We start from the raw sequence: 20,122 nt of genomic DNA on the forward strand, positions 1-20,122 counted from the left end.
TCGCTGCAGCTGGACAAAGATCCTGCAAGAATGGGACCTACCACGATTGAAGTGCGACTCTTCCGCTAATTGCTGCAGATTTCAACGCTGGACCATGAACAGCATGCGAACCATTCAATGTAACACCAGCGATTTGGGAACGCTTGATGACTGCGCGACACAAAGCTTTACGCCTTTCCTGGACGCGTCAACACCGACATTGGTCTATCGATGACTGGAAACATGTTGCCTGCTCAGACGAGTCTCGTTTGAAATTATATCGAGCGCATGGAGGTGTACAGGTATGGAGACAGCCGCATGGATCCATGGACCCTGGCATGTCAGCAGGGGACTGTTCAAGCTGGTGGAGGCTTTGTAATGATGTAGGGCGTGTGCAATTGGAGTGATATAGGACCCCTGGCACGTCTAGATACGACTCTGACAGGTGACACGTACGTAAGCATCCTGTCTTATCACGTGCATCCATTCATGTCCACTGTCCATTCTGACGGACTTCACCAGTTTGAGCAGGACAGTACGACGCCCCCACACGTTCAGAATTATTAGAGAGTGGCTCCAGTTTTGAGTTTAAACACTTCCCCTGGCCCCCAGACTCGCCAGACATGGACATTACTGAGCATGTGGTTCAAATGGCTCTGAGCACTGTGGGACTTAACTGCTAAGGTCATCAGTCCCCTAGAACTACTTAAACCTAGCTAACCTAAAGACATCACACAGATTCATGCTCGAGGCAGGATTCGAACCTGCGGCCATAGCGGTCGCGCGGCTCCAGACTGTAGCGCCTAGAACCGCTCGCCCACTACGGCCTGCTATTTAGCATATCAGATGTGTCTTGCAACGTGCTGTTCGGAAGAGATCTCCACCTCCACTCCCTCTTACGGATTTATGTATAGTCCTGCAGGATTCATGGTGTCAGTTCCCTCCAGTACTATTTCAGACATTAGTCGAATCCATGCCACGTCGCGTAGTGGCACTTCAGCGTGCTCGCGGCGTCCCTGCACGATATTAGGACAGTGTACCAATTTCTTTGGCTCTTCAGCGTAATAGGAAGAATATGTAACTAAATTTGCAGGCGATTAGTGCTTGCACAGGTACGGTATTTAGTACACGATATGCCACCTCTTACGGTTCAAAGCCAGTTGAGCATCGAGTCGAACTGAGTTTGGATGACAGACACGAGCACGTCATTGCATGCCACTTAAGCCCAGTATCAAATTTCACCATTTGTAATGACTGGTGAATGAGGATGTGCCATCTTTTAGATTGTTCACTCGTTCGCTGGTGATTGAGCCAACGCGGTGTTCATGTGGGTGCCAGGTCAGGTCAGAGTGTCGGGGAATGAAGCTAACGATGCTGCTGCTGCCAAGGTTGCAGTCCGACTACCTACAACTTTTAGCTGTTCTCTTCCCTCAGCAGATGATCTCTGTGTTGCTGCACGCAGTAATGTTGTTCTCCTCTGGCATGAGCGCTGGTCTCTTTTTCTTTGTCATCAGTGTTCAAGACTGGTTTGATGCGGCCCGCCACGAATTCCTCTCCTGTGCCAACCTTTTCATCTCAGAGTAGCACTTGCAACGTATGTCGTCAATTATCTGCTAGATGTATTCTAATCGCTGTTTCCCTCTACAATTCTTGTCCTCTACAGCTCCCTCTAGTACCATGGAAGTCATTCACTCATGTCTTAACAGATGTCCTATCATCTTGTCCCTTTTCCGTGTCAGTGTTTTCCACACATTCCTTTCCTCTCCGATTCTGTGCACAACTTCCTCATTCTCTACCTTATCATCCACATGATTTTCAATATTCGCCTGTAGCACCACATCTCAAATTCTTCGATTCTCTTCTGTTCCAGTTTCCCTACAGTCCATGTTTCACTACCGTACAGCTGCCTAGGTAGCAGAATTCCTTACCTTTATATACTTCGTCACCGTCAATTCCGATGTTAAGTTCCTGCTACTTCTCGTTAGTTTCGTCTTCCTTCGATTAACTGTCTGTCCATATACTGTACTCATTAGACTATTCATTCCATTCAGCATATCATGTAATTCTTCATTTTCACTGAAGATAGCAATGTCATCAGAGAATCTTATCATTGATAGCCTTTAAGCTTGAATTTTAATTCCAACCCCGAACCTTTCTTTTATATCCGCCATTGCTTATTCGATATACAGATTGAAAGACTACATCCCCTCTGTGACACCCTTTTTCATCAGAGCACTTCGTTCTTGGTCTTGCACTTTTATTATCCCCTCTTGGCTGTGGTACATATTAAACATTACACGTCTCTGCATATAGCTTACCCCGCTTTTCTCAGTGTTTCGAATATCTTGCATTATTTTACATTGTCGAACGCTTTTTTCCAGATCGACAAAGCGTATGAACGTGTCTTGAGTTTTCGTTGGCCTTGCTTCCAATATCAAGCGCAACGTCAGAATTGCCTCTCTGGTGCCCTTACCTTTCTTAAAGCCAAACTGATCGTTATCTAACACGTCCTCAATTTCCTTTTCCATTTTTCTGTATATTATTCTTGGAAATAACTTTCTTGCATGAGCCATTAAGCTGATTGTGCGATAATTCTCGCACTTGTCAGCTCTTGCCATCTTCGGAATTGTGTGGATAATATTTTTCGGAAAGTGAGATTGTATGCCGCCAGACTCATGCATTCTGCATACCAATTTGAATAATCGTTTTGTTGCCACTCCCCCCCCCCCCCCCAATGATTTTAGAAACTCTGATGGGATGTTATCTATCCCCTCTGCCTTATTTGATCTTAAGTCCTCCAAAGCTCTTTTAAATTCTGATTCTAATACTGGATCCCCTATCTCTTCTAAATCGACTCATGTTTCTTCTTCTGTCAGATCAGACAAATCTTCCCTCTCATAGAGGCCTTCAATGTATTCTTTCCACCTATCCACTCTCTCCTCTGCATTTAATAATGGAATTAATATCACCAGCCTTGCTTTTAGTTTCACCGAAACTTGTTTTGACTTACCTATATGCTGAGTTATTCTTTCCGACAGTCTTCTTTTTTCGATTTCTTCGCATTTTTATGTAGCCATTTCGTCTTAGCTTCGCTGCACTTCCTATTTATTTCATTCCTCAGTGACTTGTAATTCTGTATTCCTGAATTTCCCTCAATATTTTTGTATTTCCTTCTTTCATCCACCAGGTGAAATTTTTCTTCTGTTACCCATGGTTTCTTCGTAGTTACCTTCTTTGTACCTACGTTTTTCTGTCCAACTTCTCTGACTACTCTTTTTAGATATGTCCGTTCCTCTTCAACTGTACTGCCTATTGAGCTATTCTTTACCGCTGTACCTATAACCGTAGGGAACTTTAAGCATATCTCTTCATTCCTTGGTACTTCCGTATTCCACTTCTTTACCTAATCTTCATCACTACTACATTGTGATCCAAGTCTATATCTGCTCCTTGGTACGCCTTACAATGCAGTATCTGATTTCGGAATCTCTGTCTGACCATGATGTAATCTAACTGAAATCTTTCCGTATCACCCGGTGTTTTCCAAGTATACCTCCTCCTATTGTGATTCTTGAATAGATTATTCGTTATTACTAGCGGAAATTTATTACAGAACTCAGTTAGTGTTTTCCCTCTCTCGTTCCTTGTCCCAAGCCAGTATCCTCCTGTCAACTTTTGTTGTACTTCTTCCCCTCCAGCGGCATTCCAGTCTCCCATGGCTGTCAGCTTTTTCCGTATGGGAACAAATTCTGGGGAATTAACCACCTCCCAAAGGCTCGGACGGCTTTTCCTGGTCCCTCTCGTCTCCAGAAGACACTTTACTAGACTGCGTGTTGAGCACTGTCGGTTCAGCTCCCGACATTTGATAAGTGGAGACCCCTGCCCACTCTGTGCTTACTCCAACCAACCACTGACCGTGGGCCATTTTCTGACCCAATGCCGATTTTATAACCGTTTACGTTTTAATCTCTGTTTGCCATATCTATTATCAGATATTTTAGCAGCTACATCGCGAACTGTAGATCGCGTTTTACTTTCCATTCGTCGTAGCGATAAGTCGAAGGAAATTTAATTTTCATCCGTTTGAATAACCTCCTAAAAAGGCAAGTGAGGGATTTTGATTACCACCCTACTCCACTCGACAAGGTTCCTAGTATTACCGACTTCAAATTCATTCGGTAAGTGACCGTTTTATGTTATGACACGGACGCGTATGACCTCAGCTGTTTTGTGCCATAAAGCGACAACAAAGAAACACATTTAAATTTTTTTTAATGTCACCTTCGTCGTGTTGCCATTTTAAGGGCCTGCACTATGGTGTGCCACAGCCATTTCAGATCAGTTTCCCTCTTTCATTAAATTTGCTGCCAATCCACTAGTCGCTTTCAGTTGTCACAAATGTGATACAAGAACTCATCAACTCTTTGAAAGACACCCAGTGATAATTTTTTCTACTTTTATTTCGATACATTTGTCATTTTATCTTCTTTTTTTGGCTTATTAAAATTTATTTCGAATCCGATTTGTAAAGATACTCTCTGAAATTATTGCATTAACTCCAATTCCAAAGAAATCAGGTGCTGACACGTGTGAATATCACCGAACTATCAGTTTTATAAGTCACTGTTGTAAGATACCAACAAGAATTCTTTACAGAAGAATGGAAAAACTGGCAGAAGCCAACTTCGGGAAAGTACAGTTTTTGGGTTCCAGAGATATATTCGAACATACGAGGCAACACTGACTCCACGATTTCTCTTAGAAGATAGGTTAAGGAAAGGCCAACCTACGTTTATAGCATTTATAGACTTAGAGGAAGCTTTTGACAATATTGACTGGAGTACTCTCTTCGAAATTCTGAAGCTAGCAGCGGTAAAATACAGGGAGAGAAAAGCTATTTACAACTTGTACAGAAACCAGATTGCAAATACATTAGCCGACGTGGTTGATAATGGAATGAGAAAGGGTTGTAGTGTCTCCTCGATGTTATTCAATCCGTATATTGAGCAAGCAGAAAAAGAAACCAGAGAGATATGTGGACTACCAATTAAAATTCGGGGAGAATAAATGAAAACTAAGGTTTCACGATGACATTGTAATTCTGTCAGAGACAGCAAAGGACCTGAAAGAACAGTTGAACGGAATACACATTGTCTTGAAAGGACGGCATAAGAGGAATATAAAGAAAAGCAAAACAAGGATAATGGAATGCAGTCCAGGTAAGTCGGACGATGCTGAGGGAATTAGATCTGGGCAGCTAAATAACTGATGATGATCGAAGTAGAGAGGATATAAAATGTAGACTAGCAATGGCAACGAAAGCCTTTCTGAAGAACAGAAATTTGTTAACATAAAATATACACTTAAGTCTTAGGAAGTGTTTCTGAAGTTGTTTATCTGGACTGTAGCCATTTATGGAGTTTAAACCTGGACGATAAACAGTTTAGACGAGAACATAATAGGAGCTTTACAAATGTGGTGCTGCAGAAGATTGCTGAATGAATAGATCGCTTAACTAATGAGAAGGTACTGAATAGAATTGGTGAGAAAAGAAATTGTGCTACAACATGACTAGAAGAAGGATTCAGTTGAAGACGAATACAGTATGCAGATTCAGAAGGATGTAGATTGCAGCAGTTATTCTGAGACAAAGCGGCTTGCATAGCATAGAATACCACGGAGAGATGCATCAAACCAGTCTTCAGGCTCAAAGCTAGAACAACAATAGCAAAAATGTAGGTCTATCTCACTAGAGGCAAACAGGGCAATAGCATTAGGAAGAGAAATGGAGGAAGCGGATTGGAGGGGCGTTTGGTCAGCACACCGTTCTCCCGGTCGTTCTGATGGTATTCTTGACCGAAGACGCTACTATTCGGTCGAGTAGCTCCTCAGTTGGCACCACGAGGCTGAGTGCACCCCGAAAAATGGCAACAGAGCATGACGGCCCGAATGGTCCACCATCCAAGTGCCGACCACGCCCGACAGCGCTTAACTTCGGTGATCTCACGGGCACCGGTGTAGCCACTGCGGCAATGTCGAATTAAATACTCCAAAAACGAATACACGGAATCCTCATACTGAGGGCGCCAGTTATGTAAGTATCGATATATCTGACTGTCTATGTATGGAGTGCATAGGGGCCTGAAGATGGCATTAATGAGGTGCCGGAACTGGTTGTCTAAACAAAATAACTTCTCAAAACATACGGCTGTTTGGCGATTTTGCTTGGTAAATAAGAAAGGACAGGATGATGTCCCGTGTGTTAAGACATCAGGCAGTAACTTCCATTCTACTGAAGGTAGAAGCTGTAGGAGAAGATAGAGAGCGCACTGCATCCAACAAGTAACTGAAGGCGTTGGGTGCAAGTGTTGTTCTGAGATGAAGAGGTAAGCACAGGAGAGGAATTGGTTCAAAAATGGTTGACATTGCTCGAAGCACTATGGGACTTAACATCTGAGGTCATCATTCCCCTAGAACTTAGAACTACTTAAACCTAAATAACCTTTCCGAGGCAGGATTCGAACCTGCGACCGTAGCGGTCGCCCGGTTCCAGACTGAAGCGCCTAGAACCGCTCGGCCACTCCGGCGGGCGAGGAATAGGTGGACGACCGTATAGCACCAGTTTAAAGACTGATGACTTAGAAAGAGAAGTAGAAAATATAGACTGGCACTTACCAGGTGAGGGGTGGGAGACTGTGTTCTGTCTGGTGCTTGCTGAGGCCCTAGCGCTGCCCCAGAGGTCAGAAGGCGACTGTCTGGTCCCACTCCTAGCACTGTCTCCTGCACCGTGAGGTGGGGGGGGGGGGGCTGGTTAGGGGAAGGGGAGAGCTAAATTGAGGGGGTGGAGGGGCAAGAGATGATAACCCGCACGTGGCGGACGAGCCGTCTCATCAGCTGACAGAGCACGTCAGACCGCCTGTCTCTCTGCTAATGTGTCTGTACCGCCGCAGCTACTACCCTCGCTTTCTACATCTACATCTACATTTATACTCCGCAAGCCACCCAACGGTGTGTGACGGAGGGCACATTACGTGCCACTGTCATTACCTCCCTTTTCTGTTCCAGTCGCGTATGGTTCGCGGGAAGAACGACTGCCGGAAAGCCGCCGTGCGCGCTCGGGAGGTGTAAGTAGGGGGAAGCAACATATTCGATACCTCACCCAGGAACGCACCCTCTGGAAACTTGGACAGCAAGCTACACCGCGATGCAGGGCGCCTCTCTTGTAGAGCCTGCCACTTGAGTTTGCTAAACATCTCCGTAACGCTTATTACGCTTACCAAATAACCCTGTCTTGAAACGCGCCGCTCTTCTTTGGATTTTCTCCATCTCCTGCGTCAACCCGATCTGGTACGGATCCTAAATTAATGAGCAATATAGGTCGAACGAGTGTTTTGTTAGCCACCCACTTCGTTGGTGGACTACATTTTCTAAGGACTCTCCCAATGAATCTCAACCTGGTACCCGCTTTACCAACAATTAATTTTATATGATCATTCCACTTCAAATCGTTCCGCGCGCATACTCTCAGATATTTTACGGAAGTAACTGCTACCAGTGGTTGTTCCGCTATCATATAATCATACAATAAAGGATCCTTCTTTCTATGTATTCGCGATAGATTACATTTGTCTATGTTAAGGGTCAGTTGCCACTCCCTACACCAAGTGACTATCCGCTGCAGATCTTCCTGCATTTCGCTGCAATTTTCTAATGCTGCAACTTCTCTGTATACTACAGCATCATCCGCGAAAAGCCGCATGGAACTTCCGACACTACCTAGTGGGTCATTTATATATATTGTGAAAAGCAATAGTCCCATAACACTCCCCTGTGGTACGCCAGTGGTTACTTTAACGTCTGTAGGCGTCTCTCCATTGAGAAAAACATGCTGTGTTCTGTTTGCTAAAAACTCTTCAATCCAGCCACACGGCTGGTCTCATATTCCGTAGGCTCTTACTTTATCAGGCGACAGTGCGGAACTGTATCGAACGCCTTCCGGAAGTCAAGGAAAATAGCATCTACCTGGGAGCCTGTATCTAATATTTTCTGGGTCTCATGAACAAATAAAGCGAGTTGGGTCTCACACGATCGCCGTTTCCAGAATCCATATTGATTTCTACAGAGTAGATTTTGGGTTTCCAGAAACGACAAGATACGCGATCAAAAAACATGTTCTAAAATTCTACAACAGATCGACGTCAGAGATATAGGTCTATAGGTTTGCGCATCTGCTCGACGACCCTTCTTGAAGACTGGGACTAGCTGTACACTTCTCCAATCATTTGGAGCCTTCCGTTCCTCTAGAGACATGTGGTACACGTCTCTTAGAAGGGGGTGCAAAGTTGTTTCGCGTACTCTGTGTGGAATCGAATGAATATCCCGTCAGGTCCAGTGGACCTCGCCAGCGATGCGCAGTCGTAAAGTTTGAATTGTCACTCAGAAAAAAATAATAGATTTTTTTTGTACAAGCTGAGATGAAGAGTTTGCCAGCACTGGTACAAGGGGGGGGGGGGGGGGGGGGGAGTAGCTGATAAAGTGAAATATCATTTGATGTTTTGCTTCATGTATTCAATGGTAAACGACGCGTTGGTGAACACCGCAGCATTGCATTACATATGGCTGGGTAGTGAAGATACTTCTTTTTGGTCAAACAATTCTCTCCCTGTGATGAACTGGGACTCGGAAGTGGTGGCCTGGTGCCCAAAGATCGGCGAATCACTATCTAGACGATAGTGAGGAATTTATGGATCACTCGTGGATCGGCTTTCGACCTCTTGGACGACATTTTGAAAGAAAAGTCGCCGCCCCGTGGTCAATACGATACTCACAGCTACTTAAAAAGAATGTCGAACTCGAGACATCAGTGGAGGTGTAGCATCTACGTCTACATCCATATTCCGCAAGCCACCTGACGGTGTGTGGTGGAGGGTACTTTAAGTACTTCTATCGGTTCTCACTTCTATTCCAGTCTCGTATTGTTCGTGGAAAGAAGGGTTGTCGGTATGCCTCTGCGTGGGCTCTAATCTCTGATTTTATCCTCATGGTCTCTTCGCGAGATATACGTAGGAGGGAGCAATATACTGCTTGACTCCTCGGTGAAAGTATGTTCTCGAAACTTTAACAAAATCCCCTACCGAGCTACTGAGCGTCTCTGCTGCAGAGTCTTCCATGGAGTTTATCTATCATCTCCGTAACGCTTTCGCGATTACTAAATGATCCTGTAACGAAGCGCGCTGCTCTCTGTTGGATCTTCTCTAGCTCTTCTATCAACCCTATCTGGTACGGATCCCACACCGGTGAGCTGTCTTCAAGCAGTGGGCGAACAAATGTACTGTAACCTACTTCCTTTGTTTTCGGATTGCATTTCCTTAGGATTCTTCCAATGAATCTGCTTTACCGACGATCAACTTTATGTGATCATTCCATTTTAAATCACTCCTAATGCGTACTCCCAGATAATTTATGGAATTAACTGCTTCCAGTTGCTGACCTGCTATTTTGTAGCTAAATGATAAGGGATCTATCTTTCTATGTATTCGCAGCACATTACACTTGTCTACATTGAGATTCAATTGCCATTCCCTGCACCATGCGTCAATTCGCTGCAGATCCTCCTACATTTCAGTACAATTTTCCATTGTTACAACCTCTCGATAAACTACAGCATCATCCGCGAAAAGCCTCATTGAACTTCCGATGATATCCACCAGGTCATTTATGTATATTGTGAATATTGACTCTTACTTCGGAAGACTTCTCTCCATCGAGAATGACATGCTGCGTTCTGTTATCTAGGAACTCTTCAATCCAATCACACGATTGGTCTGATAGTCCTTATGCTCTTACTTTGTTCATTAAACGACTCTGGGGACCCGTGTCGAACGCCTTGCGGAAGTCAAGAAACACGGCATCTACCTGGGAACCCGTGTCTATGGCCCTCTGAGTCTCGTGGACGATTAGCGGGAGCTGGGTTTCACACGATCGTCTTTTTCGAAACCCATGCTGATTCTTACAGAGTGGGAGTCAGGTGAATCCAAGTGACTTCTTCAGTCGCTTCGTCACCATTAAAGGGCTTTGGCGGTATTACTCTGATCCAGAGAAAACAGAGCAGAGAGTCGCTGGATATACATTGTCCAGTCACATTAATGCGACCAACTGTCGAAAGCCTGAGTGACAACCTTTTGAAGTGCGACATGTGCTGGAAGAGTGTCATTGAGGTCCTCGGAAGGACCGACAGGGATGTGAAACCGTCCCGAGTGCAGTGTCTTGGGTCAGCTACGCTAGGTTTCTCGCTCGAGGATCGATCGCACGAACACACCGACCGAAGTGGTCCGCGCTGTGTGACACGTAGCGTTGTTCTGCTGGTAGATGCCGTTGTGCCGAGGAAAAACAAACAGCAAGTAGTTGTGGACATAGCCCCGATGGATATATACACTGCTGGCCATTAAAATTGCTACACCCCGTAGATGACGTGCTACAGACGCGAAATTTAACCGACAGGAAGAAGATGCTGTGATATGCAAGTGATTAGCTTTTCAGAGCATTCATACAAGGTTGTCGCCGGTGGCGAAACCTACAACGTGCTGACATGAGGAAAGTTACCAACCGATTTCTCATACACAAACAGCGGTTGACCGGCGTTGCCTGGTGAAACATTGTCGTGATGCCTCGTGTAAGGAGAAGAAATGCGTACCATCACGTTTCCGACTTTGATAACGGTCGTATCGCGGTATTGCTGCTCGCGTTGGTCGAGACCCAGTGACTGTAACAGAATATGGAATCGGTGGGTTCACGAGGGTAATATGGAACGCCTTGCTGGATCTCAACGGCCTTGTATCACTAGCAGTGTAACGGATCGTGCAGCCACGTATCGATCTCTGAGTCCACAGGACGGTTGCAAGACAACAACCATCTGCACGAACAGTTCGACGACGTTTGCAGCAGCATGGACTATCAGCTCGGAGACCGTGGCTGCGGTTGCCGTTGACGCTGTATCACAGACAGGAGCGCCTGCGATGGTGTACTCGACGACGAACCTGCGTGCACGAATAGCAAAATGTCATTTTTTCGGATGAATCCAGGTTCTTGTTTACACCATCATGATGGTCGCATCCGTGTTTGGCGACATCCAGGTGAACGCACATTGGAAGCGTGTACTCGTCATCGCCATACTCTCGTATCACCCGGCGTGATGGTAAGGGGTGCCATTGGTTACACGTCTCGGTCACCTCTAGTTCGCATTGACGGCACTTTGAACAGTGGACGTTACATTTCAGATGTGCTACGACCCGTGGCTCTACCCTTCATTCGATCCCTGCGAAACCCTACATTTCAGCAGGATAATGCACGACCGCATGTTGCAGGTCCTGTGTGGGCCTTTCTGGATACGGAAAATGTTCGACTGCTGCCCTGCCCAGTACATACTCCAGATCTCTCACCAATTGAAAACGTCTGGTCAATGGTGGCCGAGCAACTCGCCCGTCACAATACGGCAATCACTACTCTTGATGAACTGTAGTATCGTGTTGAAGCTGCATGGGCAACTGTACCTGTACACGCCATCCAAGCTCTGTTTGACTCAATGCCCAGGCGTATCAAGGCCGGTATTACGACTAGAGGCGGTTGTTCTGGGTACTGATTTCACAGGTTCTATGCTCCCAAATTGCGTGAAAATGTAATCACATGTCAGTTCTAGTATAATATACTTGTCCACTGAATACCCGTTTATCATCTGCATTTCTTCTTGGTGCAGCAATTTTAATGGCCAGCAGTGTAGTTAATGCGTGGATAGATAAAGTCTTCTCTTGACGTCTTACAGCTATACTCACAGAATATCACGTACTCTCCATACCTGACTCGTGAAATGGAGTATTAGTACACATTGTCCAGAAAATCCAAAAATATTTGGAATCCAAAAATATATGGAATTACCTTGGCAGAAAAATGAATAAGACAGTGTGTGCAAAGTACACGCACCAATCTGATTAAAAAACAAGTGTTCTCATGCTAGTACTTTATATACTCTGATCTGCTTAATAGTTAGCTTGTCCGTTTTTGTGCTGTACGTGTCCCTTCACGTTTCTGCTTCACTATAACATTGGAAACAGTTGGAACTATAGATGTTTATGAGTGTGGAAATCTCGCGTACAGACGTATGACACCCAATCACCTGACCACATTCGGAGTACGTGAGTTCCGCGGGGCACCCCATTCTGATCTCTCACGATGTCCAATGCCTATAATGGCAGTAGGTGGTAGCAAAATGCGCCTAATATGGAAAAACGTCTGTTTTTGAGGGTGTCCAGATTCTTTTGATCACAAGGTGTACGTGCATACGTATATTTTGATAATATGTATGGATTTCTTTCCTCGGCTGTTCTTCCGTACCTCTTAATTTTTGTCCCTTTCCTGCCCACTGTGTTCAGACATTCTTCTATAGCGCAAAATCAGATGTATCTCCTGTTTCTTCTTCCGCAGATTTCCTGTAGCCCGCTCTACACTTCCGTATAGTGCTTTGCTCCTGGCATAGACTTGCAGCGAGTTTGAAGATATGCCATGTTATTATAAACATTACACAAGTTACTCAGTAAAATGCACAGTTTTTTTTATAATTTTGTACCGTACAATTATTGCGCAGTTGCCGAAAGTTAAATGAGAGTGTGAAAGGAATATATTGGGGCACTTGTATGTGGCCCCAGAATAAGAAAGAATATTAATAAATTAAAATGAAACTAGTCTACTATAAACGATGAATGTCTCTGATAGGATCGATAATGCGGATCGCTGACTGTGCGAGACCACAGAGCCAAAGTTACTTCGTTGGAGCAAGAGAACGCTTGGCGCACAGTTAAAGATGGCTGTCTGTGAGAGAAAGACGATGCAGTAGGCAGTCTTTGGGATGTGCTGTTTGAAGCCACCTTAGTTAGATCAACGTCGGTATTTCAATATTGTTGAACATGGACGCAGAAGTCTTCATGCAAATAAGGTAAAGATGCTCAGTAATTATGATTTCTCTTAGTATAGATGAGTTGGCTGATATAATTTGTAATTGTTGAGTAACCCCGGAATGTACGTGAGCCGTGTTGATAACAAGGCTAGTTAGATATTTCATTTTTGTAATGCCTTTAATCTTTGTTAACAGAGCTGTACGTAATTTGGTGATTTGCATTTATGTCGGATTAATGAAGGTAGATAATGCTTGCTGCTTAAATCTCATTGTTTGCGAATCAGTTGTGAGTAATGTAACTTCAACTGTCAGATGTTTCTGAAAAGCCAAACTTGACTTGCAATACAATGTTGCTTAAAAAAAACTCAAGTGTTATTAATTCACCATAATCAGTACCGCCCCCGTGTCCAAGTCATATATTTTTTAAAGACATTGGATTTTCTTAAATGTTCTCAGTTATCCGCCAAAGAATATCATGTGCGTTTCAAAGTATTATGAGAAGCATTTCACACTGCTGAGCCTGGCTAGCATACTTATATTTTTGTGAGAGATCAGAATGTATTGCGTTCCAGATGATTCAGTGCCTAAGGGGCTGACTGTATTTTGCAGTGACTGCTTTTCTTCATTGGTATTGGGTGTTTCATTGCCCAATCAATTCGTGTAAAGTTTTGACATTCATTCAACATAATCGTAAAGAAATAATGTTTTTAAAAGAAAGATACAAGTGGTACTCACTCAGCTTATAAATGTGAAATTGCCAATGAAATGAACTTACGTATATGTGAACTCGAAAGCTGCGACATCTCTGTTGCGAATCGAGTGTAAAACCTCATGTCAGTGTTTCTCCAGAGAGCTCTCTGTTGGTGTTCTCCGTGGTTGAACCATACATTCCGTTACCTGTACCAGTTACTAAATCTAAAACCATATGTTGTTTGGAATGTGTGTTAGTGGGGTGACATAGTTGCCATAAGGCAAGTTGTACTACAATACTTGGATGACATTTGCACAATATTTTTCAGTTTATTTCATATAAAATTCACTAGCTTTAAAATCTACAAACCACAGTCATAGTTTCTTATCTATGAAGTAGTGAAAAATTTTGGACAGATATTCCACTACAACGAGACATTATATGTTGTTCTGACGGGTCTTTAAAATTAAATAATCTTAGCAATGCAGGACGTTAGACAACATAGGAAGGGAAAAGGACTCCACATCTGCCTTCCAGGTTGTAACATCTTCTGTTCCCAAGTTGTCTTCATGGTGGAATGTCTGAAATAAGGATTGTATTTGAGGGAGTACGGCTAAGGACTCACGTGAATCATAGGATAACATTAGGAATCTTCTGCAGACTTCCTGAAATGTGTGTCGATTTGGATTTCAGGTCGGCGTTCGCCCCGCTCTAAGTAATAATCGCCGAATTGATGCTGTCCTATTTCAAGATGACATTTTTAGAATCTCTTCAGACGTCCTATTGTAGGTCCGTGTCGGTGAATATCGCCCCAGAATATTCTGTCATGCATTTATTTGTGAATTCCGTAGCCCTGATGTCGTGATTTTCTGTCAAGATACAAACTAAAAACTGTACCATTGCTGTACAAAGTGGAAAAGATTAGAGTACGTATTCATTCCCAATTTGTACACAAATGATCTCGTCTATTTACCGTAACATTCCCACACAATGATTTCTTCAACATGCATTCAGATTTGATCTCTGGAAAGCAGAAAATTCTCGTTCCATAACTCGCCGATGTTGAAGAAGCGTATCGTTAGCATGAACGGAATATTTCGACAGGACACGATGCACTGACATTTCGGGAAATTTCAAAAAGTGTCATAATTTGTCGCAGCGACGGTTTCGGTACTGTGGCCCAGCTCGCTACCTGATGGGATCCGTGAGAGTGTTATAGGAGAGAGGTTTCAAAGTTTCCCGGGAAATGTTGGCTATGCTTTGAATAAAGCAGCTTTGTGACTGACGTTTCTCTGAGTGGAATAGTAGTGGTCAGCTGCCAGCCAATCGCATCTGTTTCTCTGGCGCCACATGCTCGCTGTAATACTTGATGTCTACGGCAGCTGAGCAAGCCCCCAAATCACTCTTTAATTCGTAGAATTTGGGAAATAATTTGTCGGTATCCTTCCAAATGATGTCAAAAAAATGGTTCACATGGCTCTGATCACTATGCCACTTAACTTCTGAGGTCATCAGTCTCCTAGAACTTAGAACTAATTAAACCTAACAAATCTAAGGACATCACACACATCCATGCCCAAGGCAGGATTCGAACCTGCGACCGTAGCGGTCGCTCGGTTCCAGACTGTAGCGCCTACAACCGCACTGCCAAAATGATGTCAGCACCTCAGCTCGAAGACAAAGCTATCACTGGCCATCTGTGTTTACATCAGCAGCACACTTCGCTGTTTGGGTGTATGGATTTCCTGAAGAACAACTTCGAGGCGGTTTATTTAGCGTGGCCCAGAAACATATCCAGCCATACGGATGTGGCAACCACGAAGCTCTAACTTTACCAGACCAGACATCCCATTATGGGGAATAGTCGAGTCCCACGAGGCTCAACATCTGCGCAAGACTAATGAAAAATCACCCTTTCGAAGCATAACCGGTGAGATGCTCCATGAGGTTTCGAGAAGGACAGGGAGACGCCTAGATCTCTGTGTAAGGCATGATGTAGACATATGGGGACTTCTCAGATGTGCTGTTGGCAGACGCATTCACTACAGCTGCCGATCCAGCTGTCACCACCACTATTCCCATCTCCTCCTTAATCCGCAAATCCAGAGTTTCATTTCATCTTCATTGTTCACGCGAGTATCGAATGCTAGAGCACATGGCGTTTATCGGCTTACCATATGTCAGCCACAAACTTGATTTATTCGAGATGTGCTGCGTAAGTCGGGTGTGAAATGGTGATCGACTGAAAGTAGCAGAAAGTCTGAAACCTGGAGCTGTGGAAGAAGTGGGGTCCGGTCTAGGGATTGCTGGTATAGGGTGGGGGCGAATAAAGTGTTCCCGGTAACGGTCTGTCGGTATCAGACAAAGTACTCGGGCGGGTTGATGGCGGCTCATAACTCTTGGTGCTGGGTGGACGGCAACTGCCAGATACTGTTCTCAAGTTGGTCCGTTGCAGCTTGAGGTCGAAGCTACGCACTACTATCCAGAAGTACACCGTCACCACTGCAACAGAAGACAAGAGCGTCAGCAGCTCGAAAAAGCGCCCTGCTACCTGCGTCGCTCTGACTGTTAACTGTGCTACACAAAACAGCTTTTAATTTTGCCGTTTGTTTTATTAAATGATACTGTATCCAGACTGTCCAAGTCGAACTGCGAAGCTGAGAAAAAATACTGTAACACTGCAGTGCGCATTCACACATTCTGGATAACATAGTGTAGAAGAAGTGGTACTGTCTCCCCATTCATCTGTTGAGATGGGCACTGAGCAGAACAGCAAATGATGGTGGACATTGATCTGACGCCTCAGTTAACATTTAAATGGGCGTTGTATGATTCTGAACAACTCAGCAGATGTGGATGCAGTCTCTCAAGTAGCAGTTAGGGTGAACAGTGATGTGTCACACTCACAAAGTGGTTTCAGTCATATCTTACTAATAGAAAACAAAGGGTGTCATTACATTACACTTTAGCAGTAGGCAATCAGACATCATCTGACTGGGAAGAAGTTACATGTGGTGTTCCCCAAGGCGCCATACTAGGTCCGCTACCATTTCTTGTGTATATCAATGACCTGTCATCCGTTACATTACTGATGTCAAGTTTGTCTTATTTGCAGATGATGCAAACATTGCAATAAATAGTAAATCAAATATAAATTTAGAAAGGGCAGCTAATCAAATTTTTACTGACATTAATAAGTGATTCATAGCCATTTCACTGGCATTAAACTTTGAAAAGACCAACTATATGCAGTTCAGAACTTCCAAGAGATTCCCTTGTGTGTGTATAAAATATGATTACATGGAAATAGGAGAAGTTGAGAGTGTAAAATTCTTAAGATTACAACTTGATAATAAATTCAATGGGGAGCAACATACTAACAAACTGCTAAAATGCCTAAACAAGTCTGTGTTTGCAATGCGAATGATGTCAGACATAGGAGATACAAATATTAAAAAAACTAGCATATTTTGCTTATTTTCACTCCATTATTTCATATGGTATATTTTGGCGTCACTCCACAAACAGAGAAAACATTTTTAGAGTACAGAAGCGAATAATAAGAGAAATAAGTAGTGTAAATCCAGGAACATCATATCGAAACCTATTCAAAGAATTGGGTCACATTAACCACAGCTTCTCAGTATATTTATTCCTTAATGAAGTTTGTTGTAAATAATACATTTCTTTTTCCAACTAACTGCTTAGTATACAGTATCAATATTAGGAATAAGAACAATATACATAAAGATTTAAAATCACTTACTCTTGCCCAGAATGGCATCCAGTATTCAGCAACACATATTTGCAATAAGTTACCAGCAACCACTAAGAGTTGAGTTTCAGATAAGGCACAATTCAAACATAATTTTAAAGAATTTTTGGTGGCCAACTCCTTCTATTCCACCCATGAGTTTCTCAACAAGTGCAGTAGACCATTTTAATGAAAATTTATTATGCTTTAATTTTTGACCTTACTTGGTTGTAACAGCCAAGTAACTACCTACTGTGTGAATGACTGATGTATGGAAAGCAGATATAAGTGTTAAGTCTGTAAATAGTGGAAGTTTAATTTTAAATCTTGTACATAATCTGACTGTTCTTAACTGAGGATCACTGAAATGAATAATTTACTTCAATTTTTGACAATACTTGGTTTTAACAGCCAATAAAAAGTGATTAAACCTGTAAATATTAGATGTTTAAATTTAATTCATGTACATAATTTTACTGTTTATTGAGTGTGGAGCATTAAAAATAATGAAACTGAAGTTTTTATAATTACATTTTTGTAATGTGTTTATCTGACATGTTCCACACCCAGGAGGATTCCCTCTTTTATGGGTCTATGGAATGAATAATTAATCTAATCTAAGCACACAAAATAGCTGAAGCATGCCTGTCGGCCAAGCCAGCAGCTGGATGTACTAAGGTAATGACAATGGAACTGATGTCCCAGCCATCAGTTGAGATGGACACGGAGGGACTCACAGTCACCAATCACTCAGACTGAATAACGTGATTCAGCTGACCTAGGTGTGTGTCCCTGGAGCAGCTGAGGTGAATGATGCTGTGCAATAGCCACTGAACTGATGTTACAGCTAGCACTTGACATGGCAGCAGTTGGGACCCACTCTAATAGCTCTTGTTCCTGTAGTATGTACAGCTTCGATCTGGTGGCCCAACCACTGGTCGCCCACTGGAGGCTCATGATCACACAGACTGAATGACGTGATGCACTTGACCTGAAACCGGTGCTCCAGGCAGTAGGTGAGATGAAGCCCTCAGAGTATTGTTTAGAACTGCAACGTACCAATTACATCCAGCATCTAAAAGACTTATCCTCCAACTTTTGCCGGCCGGGGTGGCCGATCGGTTCTAGGCTCTACAGCCTGGAACCGCGCGACCGCTACGGTCGCAGGTTCGAATCCTGCCTTGGGCATGGGTGTGTGTTATGCCCTTAGGTTAGTTAGGTTTAAGTACTTCTAAGTTCTAGGGGACTGGTGACCTTAGCAGTCCCATAGTGCTCAGAGCTATTTGAACCATTTTTTCCAACTTTTCCCACACCTCAGCTGTCATTTGGGAATCACACTCCCTTCATTGGACTTCTGTCTTTTGGTAGGGCTGTATGCTGGCAGTCTTACTCAGCGGCCTTGGAATTGCCATAGGCTCTGAAAGAATCGTGTGCATGAATGCTCGTAATGATATAGTTGCAGACTCTGTTTGGATTGTGCATTGACTAGGACACTGCGAAGTGTTGCTGGTATAACAAATTGAGTCGTATCGGAGATGCAGAAGTGGATCCCTTTCCTGATAATACGTTAGTTGTATAAGAAACTAAGACCTATTACAAATCTCTTACCTACGGCGGTGATGGTTGAGCCCAAAAACATGAAGCCAGACAGGATGAAGCCAGCGGCGAAGTTGTTCACGAGCACAAACCAGAAGTAGACCAGGTAAGCTCCAGACACTAGCGCGTGTCCGTGCATCCAACACTGCACCAGGTCCCGTCGGCGCTGCGTAAATGCGAATAATGTATAGATATATCGTAAATATGGTCATACATTACAGACAGTTTAATCGTTCTATACATTGTTATTACACTGCCGGTATATCGGCAATATCGACACATTTCCGGAATATTTCAGGCTTACATAATTCTTTTTTCTGAATAATTATCACACATACTTCATCCTACACTGAGATGAGAGAAGTCATGGGAAAGTGATACAAACATATGTAGATGGCGACAATATCTCGTACACAAGATATACATCTACATCTACATCTACATCGATACTCTGCATATCACATTCAAGTGGCTGGTAGAGGGTTCATCGAACCACCTTCACAATTCTCTATTATTCCAATCTCTTATAGTGCACGGAAAGAATGAACACCTATATCTTTCCGTACGAGCTCTGATTTCCCTTATTTTATCGTGGTGATCGTTCCGCCCTATGTAGGTCGGTGTCAACAAAATATTCTCGCATTCAGAGGAGAAAGTTGGTGACTGGAATTTCGTGAGAAGATTACGTCGCCAACAAAAAGTAACTTTCTTTTAATGATTTCCAGCCCAAATCCTGTATCATTTCTATGACACTCTCTCTAATATTTCGCGATAATACAAAACGTGCTGCGTTTCTTTGAACTTTTTCGATGTACTCCGTCAGTCCTATCTGGTAACGATCCCACACCGCGCAGCAGTATTATAAAACGACGGACAAGCGTAGTGTAGGCACTCTCCTTAGTAGGTCTATTACATTTTCTAAGTGTCCTGCCAGTAAAACGCAGTCTTTGGTTATACTTCCCCACAACATTTTGTGTGTGTTCCTTCTAATTTAAATTGTCCGTTATTGTAATACCTAGGTATTTATTAGCACTTACGGCTTTTAGATTAGACTGATTTATCGTGTAACCGAAGTTTAACGCGTTCCTTTTAGCACTCATGTGGATGACCTCACACTTTTCGTTATTTAAGGTCAACTGCCACTTTTCGCACCATT

General features: G+C 43.4%; 2 protein-coding genes across 3 annotated transcripts in view; one reads left to right on the plus strand and one right to left on the minus strand.

Annotated features, from left to right (window-relative positions):
* Positions 1-20,122, plus strand: part of LOC126292035 (amyloid-beta-like protein) — a 1,795,419-nt gene that overhangs the window by 884,222 nt on the left and 891,075 nt on the right. The gene's annotated exons all lie outside the window — the stretch shown is intronic.
* LOC126292039 (uncharacterized) overlaps positions 1-20,122 on the minus strand; it is a 73,317-nt gene that overhangs the window by 17,070 nt on the left and 36,125 nt on the right. For both annotated transcript variants that reach the window (XM_049985834.1, XM_049985833.1), the window contains exon 4: positions 18,979-19,132. In XM_049985834.1, the coding sequence (XP_049841791.1) occupies positions 18,979-19,132 (154 nt within the window). The remainder of the gene's footprint in view (positions 1-18,978; positions 19,133-20,122) is intronic.

The sequence above is a fragment of the Schistocerca gregaria genome, chromosome 9, assembly GCF_023897955.1.
Source record: "Schistocerca gregaria isolate iqSchGreg1 chromosome 9, iqSchGreg1.2, whole genome shotgun sequence".
NCBI lineage: Eukaryota > Metazoa > Arthropoda > Insecta > Orthoptera > Acrididae > Schistocerca > Schistocerca gregaria.